The sequence below is a fragment of the Neovison vison genome, chromosome 6, assembly GCF_020171115.1.
Source record: "Neovison vison isolate M4711 chromosome 6, ASM_NN_V1, whole genome shotgun sequence".
NCBI classification, from domain to species: Eukaryota; Metazoa; Chordata; class Mammalia; order Carnivora; family Mustelidae; genus Neogale; species Neogale vison.
Window position 1 is genome coordinate 220,096,846 of NC_058096.1, and position 19,997 is coordinate 220,116,842.

General features: G+C 53.9%; 1 protein-coding gene across 2 annotated transcripts in view; it reads left to right on the top strand.

Moving 5' to 3' along the window:
- Positions 1–6,443: 6,443 nt before the first annotated feature.
- MLLT1 (MLLT1 super elongation complex subunit) overlaps positions 6,444–19,997 on the top strand; it is a 63,117-nt gene continuing 49,563 nt past the window's right edge. For both annotated transcript variants that reach the window (XM_044254435.1, XM_044254436.1), the window contains exons 1-2: positions 6,444–6,502; positions 15,877–16,057. In XM_044254435.1, coding sequence (XP_044110370.1) covers positions 6,491–6,502; positions 15,877–16,057 — 193 coding nt within the window. In that variant the 5' untranslated portion in view covers positions 6,444–6,490. The remainder of the gene's footprint in view (positions 6,503–15,876; positions 16,058–19,997) is intronic.

A 19,997-nucleotide genomic window follows, 5' to 3' on the forward strand; every position in this document is an offset into this window, starting at 1 on the left:
AGTGCACATGCTCAATGTCACTAGTCAGTAGGGAAATGTAAACCAAAGCTGTGAAATGGCATTTCATATCTATGAAGTTGGTCATTAAAAAAAAAAGAAAAATAAATGGAGAGAATGCAGAGAAATTGGATCCCTTGTACATTGATAGAAACATAAATAGGTGAAACCACTGTTGTAAACAGTCTGGCCATCCCTCAAAAGTTAAGCACAGGATTACTATATGACCTGGCAATTCCGCTCCTAGGGATATACCCAAAAGATTGAAGATATATATTCTAACAAATACTTGTACAAAAAATGTTCATAGAAGCACCATTTGATAACAGTCAAAGGGTGGAAAGCATATTAATGTCTATCAACAGGTGAACTGTTAAACAAATGTGGTGTCTCCATAAAATGGAATATTATTCTGCTATAATAAGGAGTGAAGCGGGGACTCAGGCTGCCATGTGGATGAATCCTGGACACACGATAGTCAGTAAGAGAGCCAGACACAAAAGATCACATAGTATGTGATCTCATTTATATGAAACACCGAGAACAGGCAGATCCATGGAGACAGAAGTGGATTTGTGGATGCCAGGGTCTGAGAGGAGGGAATGGGGAGTGACAGCTAGTAGGGATGAGTTTCCTTTCCTTATGTCCTGGAACTAGGTACAGGTAGCAGTTACACAACATTGTGAATGTCCTAAATGCCACTGAATTGTACACTGTAATAGGGTTGGTGGTTAATTTTGTGTTATGTGAATTTGGGCACATAACATAAACTTTTATTGAAATTCAATAAAGCTCCCAGAGTCTCTCAGCTGGTCTTAGGTCATGGCCCATGCCATTAAACTGATTCCAGTAGCCAGAGAGACGCAATCATTTGATCAGCCAGGTTTGGATGTGTGTTTCCTCTTGCCAGAGGGGAGCGCCACTCTAACTGGGGTCTGAGAGGGGTGTGGGACAAGTAGGGGTTGGGAGTTGAAGTCCTCCCTCAAGCCTTGTGTCATGAGTTGACATTCTCCTGGAAGGGCTGCCATTTAAAAATTCATACGAAGCGGACTTACAGGTTCATACTGGCCCTGGGAGGAGTACCGGGATCAAGGATTGTTTCACAGACAAGCCAGATGCCCAGTGTGCTGCCCTCTTCTGGGGGAAATGCTTTGTTGCACATATTTTCCGTGGGCTCCCCAAAACTTCATGACTCCCTATTGCCGATGGGATAAGGGTCAATGGCTTCAGTGTGACATTCAAAGTCTGCTGTGAGTTGAAGGTAATCTAGGGTGGGACTCCAACTGGCCACTGGGCTCTGCTCCAGCGAGGTCATACTCAGTATTGCTATGTGTGGTTGTGTGTGCCTTTGTGGCTGGCAAGAAACTTGTAGGTACAGGGAACATGCTGGAGATCAGGAAGAGGATTCCCCCAAATTCTGATGGGCTGAACCGTCTACATTGGTGAAATGTAGGGGGGAGTAAATGCCAAGCCCTCCCCGTGGGTGCAACTAAACTGGACCACTAGGGGGCGATAGAGACTTAATGTAGTAGCCCTTCAGCCCCAGGGGGCAAGCTAGACTCCCTAGGTTCAAAATGATACTTTGTAGCTCTGGGAGGGACTTGGGCCACCACTTAGAGTTTCTCTGTGTATCAATTTTATTGTTTGTAACATTGAGATAACATGTATCATGCATTTTGCCAGGGGCTCAAATTACTATTTATTTTATGTCTTTCTTTAAATCTACTCCCTTTGCTCACCCTGGTGTGTTTAAATAGGAAACATTGTGTCACTTTAAAAAGTCATTTCTTATAGATAAGAAACAACTAGAAAACTGGATACAGTAACAACAGAGAGTGTTATTAACCGCAGCTCAGTGATTCTGTACCCAGTCTGCACATTAGAATCTCCAGCTGAATTTAAACAAAATGTGTGTGTGTGTGTGTGTGTGTGTGCAAACGTAGGTTGCTCTCTTACTCCAGACGAATAAGACCAGAATCTCTGAAGGTGGGATTTTTTTTTTTTTTGTAAGGCTCCCATCACCGGTGTTTTTTACAGATTATCAGGAGATTTCAAAGTCCAGGCACCAGATGTGATCACCTGTCCCAGGCTCTGAACTCTAGATCTGTTCTCTTGTCATTAAGGTAGGTTAGAGAGTGACAGGGAGGAGTTGAAGACACATGAGCACCAAGCCAAGACTTTTTCTTGAAGGAGTTAGAAAGACTGAAGAGAAATGAAAAAGAACCAATCTTCTATGTGATTCAGTATTATTTCATTTCATGGAACAACTGTTTATTGAACATCTACTTTGTGGCAGGCACTGTCCTTGGGAATACATCAGTGACAAAGACCCCCGCTCTCTTGGATTTTCCATTCCATCTAGGGGACATAGACAAGGAACTTAATAAGTAAATATGTCTATATTACGAGGTGATTAGTGCTGTGGATAAAGGAAAAATTAGATCAGAGTCACAAGGGTCGGAGAGCTATGGTTGGGGGGACAGAATAAGATGGGATGGTCAGGGTAGACCTCATTGAGAAGGTCCCTGGTTCTTGCCATATACTCACCATGGAACTTTGGGGTAATTCGCTCCCCTCTGCACCTAAGTTTCCTCACCTGTAAAATGGGGGCAACAACACATACCTTCTGGTATTGTAACGATGAAATAAGATAATACCAGTTTGGACACAGCTGGTGTTGGCTCTGACAGTGCCACCACTAATGAGAAAAAGGGGCAGCCCTCTGTTGACACCCTGAAGGAAGGAATACAGTGGTTCTATTTTAGGCACAAGATGTATTTTTAAAAACTTTTGCTTTTTATTACAGAAATTTACACATACAGATATAAAGCATAAAAAATAGTTTGATGTATCCATCCCCTAGATTTAACAATGTATAACATTTGCTATTTTTCTATTTTGCATCTATTTTTTAATTAATACATTTAATTTTTAAAAAGATTTCTCTGTTTATTTATTTATTTGACACACACAGAAAGGGGGAGTGCATGAGCAGGGGCAGTGGCAGGCAGAGGGAGAGGGAAAGGCAGGCTCCCCACAAAGCAGGGACCCAGGACCCTAGGATCATGATGTGACCCTGTGAGCATCATCAGATGCTGAACCCAATGAGCTACCCAGGGGCCCCTCATTAGGGTATTTTGAAGGCAATATCCTTCTAAACCAATCCTATGTGTCTCTTAAAAAAAAAAAGACATTTTCCTACACTACCATAATCTCATTATTGCAACTAACCAAATGCATTTTCAAGTATCAGCTGCTGCCATCCATAGTCATTCCTCCCCAGTGGACACAGCTTATTTGTTCGCAACCCAAGGTCCAGGGACAGACGCCCACATCAGAGTTCGCTGTAAGGCTACCTCCTATGCCTCTGGGCAGTCACCTTTCCTCTCATTCCCTCCCGTTGACGCAAGGAAGCCAGGGCTGTTGAGATCCCATTTTCTAGATTTGTCTGACCGTCTTCTCATGATCTCATCTTTCACGCTTCCCCTACATTCCTGGCTTTCTCCTGTGACCTGGCAGTTAGGCCATTAGGGGTGACAGCAGATTCAGGTTAAACTTTTTGGGCGAGAACTTTCTTTTTGGTGCCGTGGACTTCTCATCACCCCTAGCGGGAGCCCGTCATTCTGCTTGTCCCTCTGCTTTGCTGCTAAGGGTGGTCACCGAACCAAGGTGGTGACAGCATGATGTCTTCCATGGTAAAGCTACTTGTTTCCTCTTCGCATTTAGCAAGTGATCCGAGGGCAGATCTTCGGTGAACATGAGACTTTCCAGTCCCCTGTAACCTTTCAGGGAATGGTTTCAGCCTCCATGGATGACTCTTGCCCACAATGGTTTTTTCATTAGTGGTTTCAAAATAGTGATTTTTTTCCCCTATCATCCTTTTAGCATGATCAGCAGGTGTTTTTCTGTGAAAAGGGCTTTTCCTCATCAACTGGGCTGCTCTCATGCTGCAAAGGCATGATAAGCAAGGCCTTGATGCGGTTGTCACTTTTGAAAGTAATGAATGAGCTCCGGTGTTGTTCTGATATTATTACAGACTCGTGGATATTTATACATTCATGGTGTCAAGAAATCCATTAATTTTTTAATGTGGTAAAAATATACATAACAAAATTTATGATTGCGACCATTTTAAGTGCACAGCTCAGTGGTGTGAAGCACACTTACACGGTGGTCCAGCCATGCCCATCATCCGTCTCTAGAACTTTCCATCTCTCCTGAACTGAAACTCTGTCCCAGGAAACACTGACTCCACACCCCCTGCCCCACCTCTGGCTCCCACCATGTCCTCTCTCGCTCTCTCTGTGGATAGGACTCCTCTAGGGACCTTCTGTGAGGGGAATCAGGTAGGATTTGTCCTTCTGTGTCTGGCTTATTTCACTGAGCATAATGTCCTCCATGTTGTGGTAGCTGTCCCTCCGTTTTAAGAGTAAATCATATTTCATTGCATGGATGGATCCCATTTTGCTTGTCCATTCAACTGCTGATTGCCACTTGGGTTGTTTCTCCGTTATTCTTTCCAATTCTTAAAGGGTTGTGCTTGATTTACTGGGAGCCCTGGGAATATAGTTTTGAAAACCCCCAACAGTTCAAAATTTAACTTAAAGAGAATTTCCCAGATGAGTAAGGGAGCGGTGGTTGAGTTCCTGAAGCTTTTCCTTGCAACAACTGTAGCTGGAAGGTTTTTCACTGCAAGTTTCCTTTAGAGACAAAAGGCTAACCCGCCAATTTTTGTCCCTTTACTGGGGACAGTGGTTCTGAAATTTGATTAAGTTTCACTATCGTCTGCAGGGCTAGTATGGCCATCCCTCTGGGTGCAGGTTGTGCACTCAGAGTTTCTGATTCCGTAAATCAAGGGAGATTAGAATTTGCATTTTGAATAAAGTTCCCAGGAGATGCCGAACCTGCTGGTTCAAGGACCACTTAGAACTACTGATCCACTTACATCCAGTTATAGGATTAAAAAAAAAAAAAGTTGTACTGACATCAAAGTTGCTCCTTATTTTCTCAGCAGGTCCTTCATTTCTTCCCCCCAGCACGCCCAGCCCTAGATCAAAAGGTAGGGTATTACTATGACAGCGTCTGGCCTTTTTCAGAGTCTTACGAGGAATTATGTTCATTCCAAAGTTACTGATTTCCTGATGTTCTTCAGTACAAAATAGCACCCTGATTACCTAAAGAATACTTGGCCGACACTTAAACGTGAAGGCGGGGTGGGGAGCACAAGAAAACCTCCAAGCAAACCAAAAGCCCTGGTTTAATATAAGAAGAGATTTAAAATAACTGCACAAAGGTGCCTGGGTGGCTCGGTTGGTTAAGTGTCTGCCTTCATCTCAAGTCATGATCCTGGATGGAGCCCCGAGTCAGGCTCCCTGCTCAGCGGGGAGCCTGCTTCTCCCTCTCCTCCCTGTTTGTGCTCTCAGTCGCTATCTCGGCCTCTCTCAAATAAATAAATAAAATCTCTAAAAGATAAAATAAAGCATACGAGTCCCCAAGTTGCAGGCAGAAGTCCCATTGTCCGAGAGACAAGTGGCTTGCAAGATCCTAAAAAAGATGGAGCGGTATGTCTCTGTCTCATCCAAACACAGTTTACAAATTGTGAAATTATATGATCACGGGTAAATTAAAAGATGGTTTTAGAGGGATTAGGGGAATGATCAATTTCATGGATGAAATGAGGCTTTCTTGATCATTTTAATGCAGAAGATTTAAAATGTGTATCATTGAAGTCAGTGTGAACTAAGACTACAAGGTACTGAGCGTCCCCATTTCACAGATGTGCAAACTGAGACTCAGACGGAGAGGCTAGTCGACCAGGCTTTCCCTGATGCAGATCCAGCATCGGAAAATTAATTTCTCGCTCCAGAGCCCGGAGCCCGTCCCAGGACACGGTAGCAACACGTGGCCAGGAAACAAAAGTGTTCCTAGGGCACCCTCCCCGGGGCTCGAACCGACTCCTCAACTGGACCAGGTTAGGCTCAGGCCCCCGGGAAGCTCCGGCCACGAGGCAGCGCCCCCTGCGGGCCGCAGTGCGCAGGCGCGGCACGCCCGTCCCGCCCCCGCCCCCCTCCACGTGCGGCGCACACCTCGCGCTCCCCTCCGCCGGGCTCGCCTCGCGCCTCCCTCCCTCCCTCCCACCGCCCCTCCGGTTCGGGCTTCCCATTGGCTGGGGGCTTCGTCCCTCCGACCGCAGCCCGGCAGGCCCCCGCCAGGCAGGAAGTCCCGCCCCAGGAGCGGCGGTCCGCGCTGCAGATTAGCCCAGGCGGCTGTCAGTCGGGGCGGCAGGCCAGAGTCGGCGGCGGGGGCCCGCGGTCGGTGCGCGACCCGGACTGGCGGTGGTTTCCGGTTCCGCGGGGCTGGCGGGCGGGCGGGCAGCCGGGAGCGGCGGCGGCGGCGGCGGCGCCCGACAGACAATGAGGGCGGCGGGGCGGCGCTGAGCGGCGGCGGCGGCGGCGAGCGACGCGGGGCCCGGGGGCGGGGCGGGGCGCCAGCCATGGACAATCAGGTGAGGAGCGGCCGCGCCGCCCCAGCGCAGCCCGCCGCCCGCCCGGTCCCCTCCCTCCCTCCCACGACCCGCCCGCCCGGCCCTCCTCGGTCCCGGCCTCCCCGCCCACGCTCAGCTCCCGCCCGCCCCGCTTTGTGCTAGCCCGCCGCTCCCCCGGCCTTTATGTGGGGCGGGGGCGCCCCTCCCCCATCCGCGACCCCGGCCCGGCCAGAGCCCCTCGGACTTCTCTGGGGGTCCGGACCTGGCCCAGCGCAGAGCCCCCTGAGACGCCCCCCCAAACCGCAGCCCGACCCAGACCCCCCGGGATGCCCCCGGTGATCCCAGTCCAGCCCAGAGCCTCTGGGACGCTCCTCGGCACCCCGGCCCGGGCCACAGCCTCCACTGGCGGCTCAGACTCCCCCGGGACTCCCCTTGAGACTTCAGCCCAGCCCAGCACCCTGTGGGACGCTCCTCGGGCTCCTGAACCAGCCCAGAGCCCCCACAGGTGGCCCAGAAGCCCCTGAGATGCCCTTTGGGACCCCAGTGCGGCCCAGAGCCGCTTGGATCCCAGCCCACTCCAGAGTCCCCGCAGGCACCCCTGGGGACTCCAGCCCCAGCCAGAGAGTCCCACAGCTGCCCTGGGACCCTTAACATTGTCAGATCTGGGCCATACCACCCTTCTGTGGGTCCAGGGCCTGACTCCTTTTTTCTCCGGACCCTCAGCTCTGAGTCCCTTCAAACTCCCTTAACTAACCCCAGCCTACTGCTGCTTCTTCCTTATACCGAGTGCTGGGGTTTGAAGCCCCCACACCTCCCGGAATCCCCGGGACCTTGGTGCGGCCTCCTGCTTCCTCAAACCTAGGCCCACCTGAAGCCTCCTTAGCCCTCATTCTCTCCAGGACCGAGCTTTCTCTCCCCCTTGATCTTGCCACTGCCTTAGCCTAGGTGACCGCTTTCCCTTGAACTCTGGCTGGGGCCTGGGTGTTTCCCACAATGACCCAGGCCTGCATTGAGCTCGCCCCCTCAGCCCCATCACTTTGGATTTGGGCTTGCTTCCTCAGAGGCTTTGACACCCCCACACCCCCAACCCTTGATTCCTCAGCTCCCTCTGGTCTCAGGCTCCGTCAGTCGCTCGGCCCCTAGAGCCTGGCAGGCTCTCTTTCACCTTCAGACCTTTCTCTTGGACCAGGCCCAGGAGCATTTTCTGCTCTGACCTGGAGCCCTCTAGCCTGTCAGACCCCAGATGGCTCGCTCCCCTCAGCGTGGGTCCTCTGTGCCTCTGCAACCCTGATTGACACTTCCCCACACTTTCCCCCAAGTCCAGATCTGTCTGCCTTTTTCACCCTCAGCTGGCTTCCCTTTGCGGACCCCCGTTCCCCAGCCCCCCCGTACGTCTCTCCTTGCATTCAGGGTCTCCCACTTCCTCCCAACATCCCCAAGCGTGATGTTTTGTCTTTCAGCCCCTCTCCTCTCCCCACAGCACACCCCATATCCCTTCCTTCCCCAGCATCTTAGAGCCTTGCTCCAAACTCAGAGTGGTTCCCCAACCTCCATAAACTCTCCCCATGGCCCCTTTCCCTCTGTCTGGAAACCCGGAGTCAACTCTGTCAGTTTAAGTAAACCTGAGGCCTTTCAGGCCCTGGTCCTGCCTTCACCAGCTCTGCATGTCTTCTTCCCAGTACCCACGCCCCCTCCCCTCTCAAGCCCAGGACTGGTGTGGCCCCCAACATGGGGTCATTTATTTCTTCATCCCTGTCCACCGCCCCTGGGCTTCCAGGGGCACGAGGCCAGGAAGGGCGGTGGTGTGGGGCTCTGGGGGCGGCCGCTGAAATTTGCAGTTGGTGAGGGCAGGTTGAGGCGTCCCTGGCTGCTGGCGCCACCGAGGCGGCAGCTCTGTCTGGTAAGGTGCTGTGGGGCGGTGAAGTTTCAGGGGCCCGTCCCGGTCACCTGTGGTGGTACAGGATCACTGTGGCCTTTCTCTTGAGAGGTGGGGTAGAGTTTAGAGCTGTTGAATGGTGGATTTCTGTAGCGTGGTGTGAGTTCACTTCTCTTAAAGGTACTGAGTTTGTTGCTTCCGGCCTGTGCTAAGTTAGAAAACAAAAGAGAATATACCTTCCGTGTCCACTTTCAATGAAGCCCCCCCCCAACCCCGTGGGAAAGTCTTGTTGGGTACCACGCAGGCATAGAATGTGACCCTCCTGTCGCCCCACTTGCTAATCCCCCGGGAGATATCTTCGGCCCAAATGTGTCCATTCCCCCGTGATTGCCAGGCCCTGGCTGTCTGGGTTGCTGTCATTTATGTAAGTGGAATGGTGGGGATAGGTGGCATTCTTGGCCGTGACAGAGGGAGAGAACAGTCCTGCTTGAGTGGACTGGTGATCACACTTGGGCTAGGAGAGAGATTGCCACTGCCCAGTGGGCAGCCGCTAGCACCTGTGGCCGTTGACATTCATGTGCACGAGAACGAAAAGTCAGTTTCTCGGTGGCACCAGCCACACTTAAGTGCCCATTAACCACCACTCCTGAGCTGTTGGCCACCTTCGTGGGCAGCTCAGAGACACAATAGTTCCATCATGGCAGAAAGTTCCATGGGCCAGTGTTTGTCTAGATCCTTACAGAAGTATTTGCAAGTGAAACTGCTCCCAAAGGAAAGTAAGTGGCACTTTGTAGTCTGATTCTCTATTCCTGGCTGCATTTCTGCCACTCTGGGAGAGGCCTGGGAGCTCTGTCCCTTCCTGACAGAGGTGGCACTCTCTGGGAAGACAGGAGGGAATGGTGTCCTTTACCCAAGTGGGGAAGTTGGCACTGACTGTTCCAGAATGACTTTAGTGCATGGAAAATGCTTTGAATTCACCAGAATCTTGGCTTTCTCTTTCTCCCTTGAGATGCCCCAGACCTGTAAATGCCTCAGCCTGATGGGAAACAACAGGACTTTCCCCTAAGGGCCCCTTGCCCCACTTGCTTTGGGAAGGTTTCATTCTCTTTACTTCCCTGCCGTATTCTCTAGAACTTTCAGTCTCCGCTAAGAAGGGGGATTCTGCATTTTACTTTGGGCTCCCAACTTCTCAACATTGAAATCCTTTCCCCATGGCCAGAAAAAGTCTTTCTGTTTCCCTTTTCCCTGACTTTAACTCATCCATTTGATTTCCTTAACCCTCAGTCCAGACTTACAGGTCCATTGTCTGTGATGTTTGTGTTTTGGGGGGTCACGTCTGGGAGACATGGAGGGTGTGGAAGGGTGGCCATGGGTGAAGGTGGAGCAGTTGGCGAGAACATGGAGAAAGGAGGCTGGAGACCGTGTCTCCGGGCACAGAGGTGGCCTAGGCTGCTAGGGACAATGTCAGCATCTGAGCGGTCCTGTTCTCTGTAGGACCAGGGAGCCCTCCCTTCACAGAAGCACTGAGCCTGTCACCTGAGGGGGGCAGCCAGCCCACTGAATCACACAGTTGAAATGACGCTTGCTGATTCTCCCAAGTTCACATGTGAGATACACTACTGTTGACAATTCTCTGTTGTTCCAGAAGAGGAGGTTTGTTTCTGACAGTGATGGCCCAGTTTATAGAGATGGGAATGGAGGCTCAGGAGGGTCCCACAAGGAGTCAGGACCAGGTGGGATTCCTAGGTGACTGTGTCCTTTTCCCAGACCTTGGAGAGAAATGCTCAGATTTGCACAGAGCACTGACTTCAGGGTGACAGGATTCTCCCTGACCCAGCTCTCAAACTGTCACTGGGCAGTTGACCTGCTGAGTGGTCTGTCCCAAAGTTAGTACGTTGTATAGTTTTTGAGGTAGGAACCAGAATCCTCTTCAACTTTATAACCATCATAATTCCTTTCTTTCCCTTTTTTCCGCCCCTAAGATTGATTTATGTTAGCGAGAGCGTGAGAGTGAGCGAGTGGTGGGGAGGGGCAGAGGGAGAGAGAACCTCAAGCAGACCCCCCCCCCCGCTGTGCAGGGAGCCTGATGCAGGGCTTGATCCCACACCCCTGAGATCATGAGCTGGGCCGAGATTAAGAGCTGGACGCTGAACCCGCACCCCCACATCCGTCACAGTTTCTAACTCAAAGTTTTGCACTTTGCTTTGCCAACTGTTGGTTGAATAAAAGTAACTAGGAATCAGTCACTTTGTAACCAGGCCCACCTGGCGTGCGGTCGGTCGGAAGCCGTGATCAGGGTTGTACTCCTTCAGAGCGCGCTGCTTTCTGGAGAACTTTGTGGCCAGCCGGTGCACCGTCCCCGCGGCTGTGGGCGTGAGAGTTGGGACACGTGTGTAGCATAAACCCTGTCCCAGCCTCCCTGGCCGACTGGCAACGCTCAGTCTTCCTGGGAATCTGCAGACTGAGGACTGGGGGTGTCATTGCATCTCCCCATGGTCTGCGCACTTATCCTTAGTTTCCAGGGAGATACTTACCGAGCCCCTTCTTGTGCCTTTGTCATTAACCTTACGCCCTGGGCCAAAGGGATGAGGCCAGACGAGGAGCACAGGTACTAGCCACCCTCGCCCCTCCCAGTCGCCGCCGTGTGTCACTGGTTAGAAGACCAGAGCCTCATGCAGGGGTGGTGAGAGCTCCTTTGGCTCTTTCCCCACCTCTGGGAGGGCAGTCTTCGGCTTGAGAGGATTGTCCCTGAGGGATCCCCATCATGGTCCCATCTTCCTTGTGTTCTGATCTGGTGGCTGCTCTTAAGAGCCCCCCAGCCGGGTCTGGGGGGAGAAGTTTCTGCAAAGAGTGTTTTCTCCGGTCTGGTGCTGTTGTTGCGCTGTGGGGCCGGCACCTCGCGCTTCCGTGGCTGTGGACCTGCAGCAGCCGCGCCAGCAGCCGTGCCAGACCCAGCTGGACTTGGCACGGTCAGTCTAGGCCAATGAGGGGAGAAGGCTCTTCGGTGTTCTCTCCTCCTGGGAGGGGAGGGAATTGTTGCATCTGAGGGAATTGGATACGGTCGCCAAACTCCAGGCGTAATTATACCACTCAGTAAAGTATGCAATCCCAGAGGAAAGGGCATCTGTTGAAGAGAATTCCCACAAGGAAATCAGGGAAACTCTTACAGTTAAACTTATTAAAGACCTGCCTTTGGGGGCCCAGGCTGAGGGCAGGGTCCATCGGACGCAGGAAGAATCCAGTGAGGAAGGGCCTTTGAAGCAGCGGAGCTGTTGGAGGGAGGCTGGCCCACTCTGCCGGGCGCTGGCCGTGTGAGTCCACGCTTGGGGGGGATCTGTACTGTCCAGTGAGCAAGCGCCCTCCGGGGTCTGTTTGCCTGGCCTGCAGGGCGTGGGATTACCACCCTTGGATTCTAGTGGATCAGAAGAGAGCAGTGCCCGGCCAAGGCCCTCAGCCCAAATCTCACACCCCATCGCCCTCCGTGCCCCACAGTTGCTTCATCTCCATCTGAGGGCATAGAAGTGGCACGGTAAACTCTTCCCAGGCAGGCCCGGAATGTTTCCCCTTTGTTCCCAGCTTTTGGAGCGGGGAGTGGGTGCCAAAGAGGTTCCCAGGTTTCTGGGACATGGCAGGCTCCGAGGCCGGGTCCCTCAGGCTCCTTCCGGCCGCCCACTTGGAGGTTGCACGGGGTGCCTGTGAGCAGCGGGCGGGACAGGCGGGAGGCATTCCTTCCAGGACGCCTGAGAGCTTAACCTGACTGGCAGGTGACCTCTTTATGAAGCTCGGCGCCCTTCCTGGGGAACGAGCTAACTGATTCACTTCAGTTCTTTGGCTCTGCTGCATGGGGAAGGAGTCCAGGTTGGGGGGGGTGGTTTGCTGGGCAGAACCCTTGAAGGTGGAATTGGCTGAGTTGCACTAAGAAGATATCATGACTTGACAAGCCAGGATGACTGGGGCGGGCTCAGTTTCTCGCCTCTCTCCAGTTCAGGGAGCTTGAATGTCTTCCGCAGTCGGCGACTTCTTTTCTAAGACAGCGGCTTAGAATCTGAGTGACGCCACCATCTTTATTTCTTGGAAGAGTCCAGCGTTCGGGGGTGGTGGGGGGAGCAGTCCCCTCCTTAGCGCACCAGCGGCCGCTGTCGTCGGCCCCTGGAGGGTGGGGGGTGTCCAGGCTGGGTTGGCGCCAGCCCCGGGGGCATAGATGCTGCCCGGGCAGAGCGCTGGGCATGGTGTGCCAGCGCAGGGATCACCCAGCGCCGCTTCTCAACTTTCCTGTTTACTTTGGCCTCTGGAGCGGGTGTTTTGGCGCTTCATTCTCCGTCTCTGATGGAACTGTGGTCTTCCATTCTTTCACAATAACTGCCCTGCCCCTGGTGTGCCCTGGGTAGGAGCCCCAGCCGATCAGAGCTGCTGAGAAGGCAGCCGGGCAGACTCTGGGGAGACCTCTCCGTCCGGAGGAGCTTAACTCCGAAAAACCGAAAGTCAGAGTCCTTTGCTGGCATATGGTCACGATCCTGCGTTTTTAGTCCACCTGTAACCCCCCAGCAGGCCAGGGAATGTCTCCCGATTTCTCAGGGGGAGGACAGGTGGGCGAGAAAGGCAGAGTTTCTGTCCTGTGTGTGAGGGTGTCGGGGGTTGCCGCCCACTCGGGGTAACGTAAATACAGTTCGGGCTCGTTTCCGTGGAGCGTGGCCTGTGTGCGGTGCTCTGTAGATGGATGCCTGTGGTGGATTTGAGCATTACTTGTTTATCCAGACGTTTGCTCCCTCGTCTGTAGCTTTTGGTGTGGTGTTTCCCCCTGGAGTGTCCCCTGTCGCCTGTCCTCCTCCCCCGCACCCCTGCCGCCTCTTGGCATCAGCACTATCCCACTGCCCTGGGTCTTGGGGCTGAACTTCCTGTCTCTCCTCGATCCACTCTTTTTTTTTTTTTTTAAACATGTATTTATTTATTATTTATATCATCCGTCCCCCAAGTGGGGGACTCGAACTCACAGCGCCTGCATCAAGAGCCTCACGCTCTACGGACTGAGCCACTCAGGCACCCTTCTGTCCACTCTTGAGTCCTGCCAGTTCTCCCATTTCAGACTCGTCTAAATCTTTTCTAGCCACTCCCTCTGGTTGCCTCCTAGCAGGCTTGTTGTTTGTCTGTCTGTCCTTTTCTGCCTTCAGCCTAAACTGTACACAATTGCCGGGGAATTTTGACTCAGATAGTGTTTCCTTGCATCCATCATTTGCTTATAGTTGGCTGTCATTTCTGCTGTGGGGAATCTGAATGCTCCATTCCGATCCCCACCTGTCCATGCAGTGGCCCCAGGACCTAGAGAGCCCCTGCTTTCTCCCCTGTGGAGCCCCACAGTGATTGATCCCTGGCTGGGGGGCCTTCTCCTCTGTGGTTTACAGTTGGCTCGCTAAGTGCGCGGAGCCTCCCACTAGCCTTTCCATGCGCTGGGACCCACCCCGTCCTTATCAGCGTCCTTATTGGCCCTTCCCTCTTGGAAAGCACCACTTAGAATTTGCTGCCCTCGGAAGGCTCTCTAGTTTAAATTTTCCCTCGTATTAACTGATGCCTCATGTATAGTGGTTCGAAGCTGGAAGTAAAAGGGCGAGCTAGATGTGATCCCTGAGGAGGCAGCAGTGAGCGGCCACGGAGCAGGGGGGTGGGGAGCGGGCCTGAGTGCATGCCATGGAGGGGGTTGTACCCAGGCTGCTGCAGAGCCTCCAAGGCAAGCCACCAGCTTGGGGATGGCTCACGTGCTTGCATGTGTGTGCGTGCACGCGTGCCCGCTCAACCCAGAAAACCTACATGTGGATGGCAAGACGCACTCTGACTTCAAAAAGCTTAAAAAGTGAGAGACGATGAGCATGTTGGACTTGAGGAGATACACAGGCGGGAGGCGGGAGGCGGGAGGCGTGCTGAGGCGTTCGGACTTGATTCTCAGGGAGGGGGAGCATGGAAAGCTGGACCGGTGGAGCGATGGGCCGTGTGTGTCCTGCTCTCCTGGCAGGGACCCAGAGCGCAGGGACAGAGGGAGGACACCATTGTGGGGATCTTCTCTCTGGTGCGGGGAGGGGGGTGGGAATTGCATAAGGTCAGCTGGGGAGAAAGGGGGTCCAGAGTACAGAGCAGGAGGTCTCCGGTGGGTGGTGGGCGGCAGCGGGGAGGGTGGTTCCCTGGAGGGGGCGTTGCTGAGCAGTGTGAGTTGCACGGCCCCCAGCACCGAGCTGCTGGCTGTCTCCGCGCTTGGGAACACGTGTCCACTTGGCCTCGGCTTTCTTTGTAACATTCTTGCATTTGATACTAGGTGTCAGGCTGTATCCATGAGGAGCCCGGGGAGGACCTTCAGAGCAGAGTGGGTGTTTACTGTGGGCTCCCCGTAGGTGGTTTTGGCCCGCCCAGGCGTAAACGCCTTGTGGCTTTGTGTTCAGTGGGGTGGAACTGACATGAGCTACGTCACACTTCGGGCGCAGGGTCACACGCGTGCGTGAGGAAGGGGGCCTGGCCGCCGGGGCTGCGGGTCCGCCCGGGACCCGTCCCCCGCTGGCTTCATCCTGGGCCCTCCCTTCTCGCTCTGTACCACCATTCTGCCCTTAAAACAGAAAGTGCGTGTCTGTGTGGACTCAGGTGACCCCAAGGGTCTCTGTTCCCCAGAGGCCTCCCATGGGACGGAGGAGAGGGAACGCGCTTTCGTCAAGGAGCTTGGGTGACCTGACCGACTGGCGAGGGCAGATGGCCGAGGGGTTCAGGGAGCAGGCCCTCGGGGGACACACCTGTGCTTGAATCCGGGCTCTGCTCCCTAGCCGAGGGCAGTGGGCTGCTCAGCAGCCCAGCTGTTTCCTCCGTTTCCTCATCTGTGGAATGAAGGAACCGCGCTGTGGATCACACTGGGAGATGTATTCTGAGAGCTGGTGGTGAGGGTTCCAGCTCTGGACAGGGAGCCGCCCCCGAGAGTCAGACGTCAGAGCAAAGCCACCAGATTGTGAGCCGATGAGCTCCAGCAGTGACAGATGCTGAGAACATAGGATGTGACACAGCGTGACGGGGGTGGTGGTGGGTGCTTTCAGATCGGGTGGCTCGCGTGGGGGTGGGGTCTTCCCAGAGGAGGTGACACTCAAGCCGAGACTTCAGTGACAGAAATGAGCCAGCCGTGGAAGAGCCTAGGGACAGAGCACCCGAGGCGGGTGCCGCGGTCCCGAGATAGGAGTGAGCAGGGCTTGCTGGAGGAACCCGGGCAGGTCGTCCGGCTGGGCGGAGGATGAGGGCGAGGACGGGAGGAAGCAGAGGGCCTCCAGTGGGCAGGCTGGGGAGAGAGGGCCTGACCAGCCGCTCACGCCGTGTCCGGTCCGCTGTGAGTACAGGGAGGCTCTTTGCGTTCTTGTGGGTTGAGGCTCCCGTGGCTGGAGAGTCTTGTCTCCTCCTGTGGCCGGCGCCGACCGAGCTCTGTGGGCAACGGGGTGTGACGGCTTGCGGTTCCCTGCTTTGGGCTCTTCGCTGACCCGGGCTGGCCTCTCTCTCCCTCCAGTGCACTGTCCAGGTCAAGTTAGAGCTGGGACACCGTGCCCAACTGCGCAAGAAGCCCACCACGGAGGGGTTCACCCACGATTGGATGGTGTTTGTCCGTGGCCCCGAGCAATGTGAAATCCAGCACTTCGTGGAGAAAGTGGTCTTCCGACTGCACGACAGCTTCCCTAAGCCCAAGCGCGGTGAGTGCCTCCGGCCTCGGCGGGGCGGGCACCGAGGGGTGGGACGTAACCCGTGTGTCTTCCTGCTTGAAAGTCTTGTTTCCTCCCTCTCCCCGGGAGCCGCGGGGCCCGCGTGCTGAGCTGCTGACTCGCACCCCTGTCCATGCTGGAGGGACGGTACCCAGCCGGGACGCGGCCCTTCTCTGACCTTTGGGTACAGTGGTTCTCCTCCCTCCCCTCCCCTTCTCCTTCACCTGATGAGTTCGCTGTAGGGAAAAACCCAAAGGAGGTGGGGACTGTGTCTTGTGTCATTGTTTAGACTTGGGCTCCCAGAAGCATCCAGAGCACGTAGCCCGTGGCCAGTGGGTGGGGAGGCTGACTTCCTCCCACCTGGTGAGTAATCAGGAAATTGCTTATTGGGCCTACTTTTGAGGATGAGAGATGCCATTTTAAGAATTCGTGATATTTGGGGCAAAAAGCATAAAGGGTTCTCATTTCCCCTCCCTCCTGTTCTGTTTGCCCTCCCTCCCTGCTCCCCCCTCAGACTGCTGCTGGGCAGAAGGAGGGGTCTCATGTGTGTACTCGGCGCAGGTCCCAATGGCCTGTGGCCCAGCAGTCTGACGGGGCAGAGAGGTGGGAGCTCACCCAGCTTACGGGGGACAGAGAACACTCCCTGGGGAATTGGGATGAAGTTGATGACCGTCTCCTTAGCTCTGTGGGGGCTGGTGTCACGTCTGCTTTCCTCTCCATGGAGTCCCCTGGGTGAAGCGCAACACATCCCGGGTCCAGTAATTAACTTATTGAACTTGGGTGTTGATAAAGGAGAGAAGGACTTTGTTGCTGGAGAAGGACTTCAGGGCAGGGAGAGCCGCGGCTGAGCCCTCCACCCCCAGTGCTGGGGACAGGGGCCTGCGTAGGAGCAAGCGAGGATGGCCTCAGGCAGGAGCAGGAGCACGGTGTGGAATTCCCTGGGGGCTGGGGCCTGTGCCAGCGAGCGACTTGTGGTCTGGTGGGCAAGTGACGTCTCTTGCACATGCAGAAAGTTCTGGTTCACAAGGGAAGGCAACTGGAGATTCCTAGCGCCGTGGTAGCCATTTCTTTTTTTTCTGGTTCTTTCATGAGCTGTTAGCCATTCCTTTCCCTCGTTTCTCCTTTCTTGGGTCTTCACCTGGTCTCCTTTTCTTCCTTTCCTTCCTGAGCGTCCTGGAGGAGAGCAACTGTGCTTACTACGCCAGCAGGTGTCTGGCAGCACCGTCAGGAGTTACAGCCGCGGTGCTTACCGGCAACTCCCTGCTCAGCTCTTCTGCGTGCGGGGTCCCTGTGCAGTCTCCCTGCAGTGCCCTGACCGATGCGAGACAGGCTCAGGAGGGCCCTGGGAGCGGCTTGTGCTTTAAAGCAAGGTCTGCGCACTGGCCTGGGGCTGGAGGAGCGCCCCTGCTTGTTCCCGGCTCCCGCACGCCCCTTGACCCCGGCGGGCCTGCTCTGTCCACGCTGCCCTCTGGGGCTGGGCCCTCCACACCTCCTTAGTTAGTTTCCTCTCCAGTTTTTTGCCGTCACCCTCCCCCGTCTGCTCCCCTTCTTTCTGGGCTGGCCCCGGCGGGATGTTTCCATCCACCTTTAAGCTGTTCGTTTCATCTTTGTGTCCCCCTCCCCCCGCCCTGGGCACGCGAAGTGACACGGACGGCAGTCTGCGGTTCCCATGCGCTTGCTCTGTGCTGTGCTTGTGGCAGCCTTGCTGCGTGGGGCCCCCCAGAATCCCTGCAGGCAGATGTGCTCACTGGGGTTCAGAGAGGCCCTGTAGCCCGTGGCGGTCACGTGGAGGCGGCACCTGCTAAGTTCCAGGTCCCTAGGAAACGGGGTGACGAGTGGGGCGCGCTCTCTGAACGCGTCAGCTCGGGGCAGAGGTGGGATCAGTGGCTGCGGCGTGCCGGGGGCGAGGTCTGTCTGTGAGCACGGACGCCCGGGCCCGGGGAGCCGCTGCCTGGAAAGTGGCCCGTCGTGACCACGGTGGTGTTGACCAGACTCATCGTGCCGGCTGTCAGCGAGCCGTGGGTCAGGTTAGAGAGAGTGAACTGCGCACGGGGTGCTCTGAGATTACACTGGGTATACTTAACAAGTGTTTTTTCAATCAAATGCGTACTCCTAACAGACCCAACAGAAGCGTGCGGGGCAGGAAGTCTCCCTTTCTGTCTCACACTGGCCGTGCTGCCCCAGGGCACTCGAGCCCTTTGTGGATTTCTCTTTCCCGAACATCTTAAAGTAGTAGAAGCAAATTTGCTACATCTCGATTTTCCAAATTAAAACGATGTTTTTAACTTACCAGCTCTATCCTAAACTCCGGCCCTTCTCCAGCATCTCCTCTAACGTTTTGTAGGTAAGTGATTCGTTTTCAGTGGTTGTCTTTGTGACTTTGAACAAGGAGGCCGACCTGCTGGCCTTCTGGGTCCTCTGCATCCTTGGAGGCAGACCTCTGGCTACCGGGTCTAAGTCAAGGTGTCGGTGCCCAGCCACCCACATGCTGCATGCTTCGTAGACTTTTTCTGTGTTTTTGCTTTTGTTTTCATTTCTTTCCCTCCTTAGGCCCCTTTAACAAATTATACGTGATACTTACCTTGTCCTTCCGGGGGAGAGATTTATGTCTTGCCGTATGCAGTTTGCTGCTGTAACCCTAACACTGAAAGGATACAGTAGGGGCTTACTAAATATTTATTGAGTAAATGAATAGGGACAGCCCTGTCAACTTTCGTCTGTGCTTTCTGACTTTCCACCTGGGAAGAGAAAGACCTGAGAACGCCCATCTTTCCTTGAACCTTCTTGGAGGCTGCCCTTCTGCTCCCATATTAGGGGATAATTCTAGAAGTTGGAAACCAACTGTTCTGTTGATTCTGTACCTTGTTGGGCTGGTCATTGCCAGGATTTCATTTATCCTCTGAGCTCCCGGCCACCCAAAGGACAATGCTCAAGGTTGTGTCAAGGTCAGATGGGTCCTTTTTATCATTCTTGGTTAAAATTTCACCCTGTTTACTTTGCTTCCTGTTTGGACATAACTTTGAATAATTTGCTTATACCCTCTTTTCCCCTTTGTGTTGTTCTTCAACATCCAAAGCGCTTTGCTTTTTTCACATCCTCTTGATCATTTCCTTTATTTGGTGGAGTCTCCCCCCCACCCCGTCCCCCGATATTTCATTCTGGTTCTCCGTATCTTCCTTCTCTAATTAGGACTGGCAGCTGTCAAGGCCACCTCCTAGCCGTTACCCTGGGCCTTTATTGCTCTCCTGGGGGGGATCTATTTATTACCCTGTGTTTTGGCTTGTTGTTTTACTGGAGTCATTTCCAAAGTAATGTCCCAAGAGACTAATTCCTGAAGCAGTGGGACGTAAGCTCTGACTTCTGTGCACTGGAAAGCGCCACTTACCCTGTGTCACACTTGACTGATAGTCTGGTTGGGTATAATACTTCCGTGGGAGACCGCAGTCTCAGAGGCCCTTTAATACTGCTTCATCCTCTTCAGGGACTCCGATGCTCGTTCTGATGCTGCGGGGGCTGCCGTGCACGTTTCTCTGCTTTCCTCTAGAAGCACTTAGGTGCCTTCTATAGTGTTGTTTCTAGGGTCTTTCTGTTGTTCTTTTTGTTGTTAATGTGGGGTATTTGGTGTCTTTTTTTTTTTTTTAAGATTTTATTTATTTATTAGACAGAGATCACAAGTAGGCAGAGAGGCAGGCAGGGAGAGAGGAGGAAGTAGGCTCCCTGCTGAGCAGAGATCTCGATGCAGGGCTTGATCCCAGGACCCCGAGACCATGCCCCGAGCCGAAGGCAGAGGCCCCCAGCCCACTGTGCCACCCAGGCACCCCTGGTGTCTTTCATTTTTAATTCTGGAAAGTTTTCTTCTACTTCTTTGACAATTTCTATTCTCTCTCTCTCTCTCTCTCCCTCCCCCAACCCCGCACCCCCCCAACCTCCA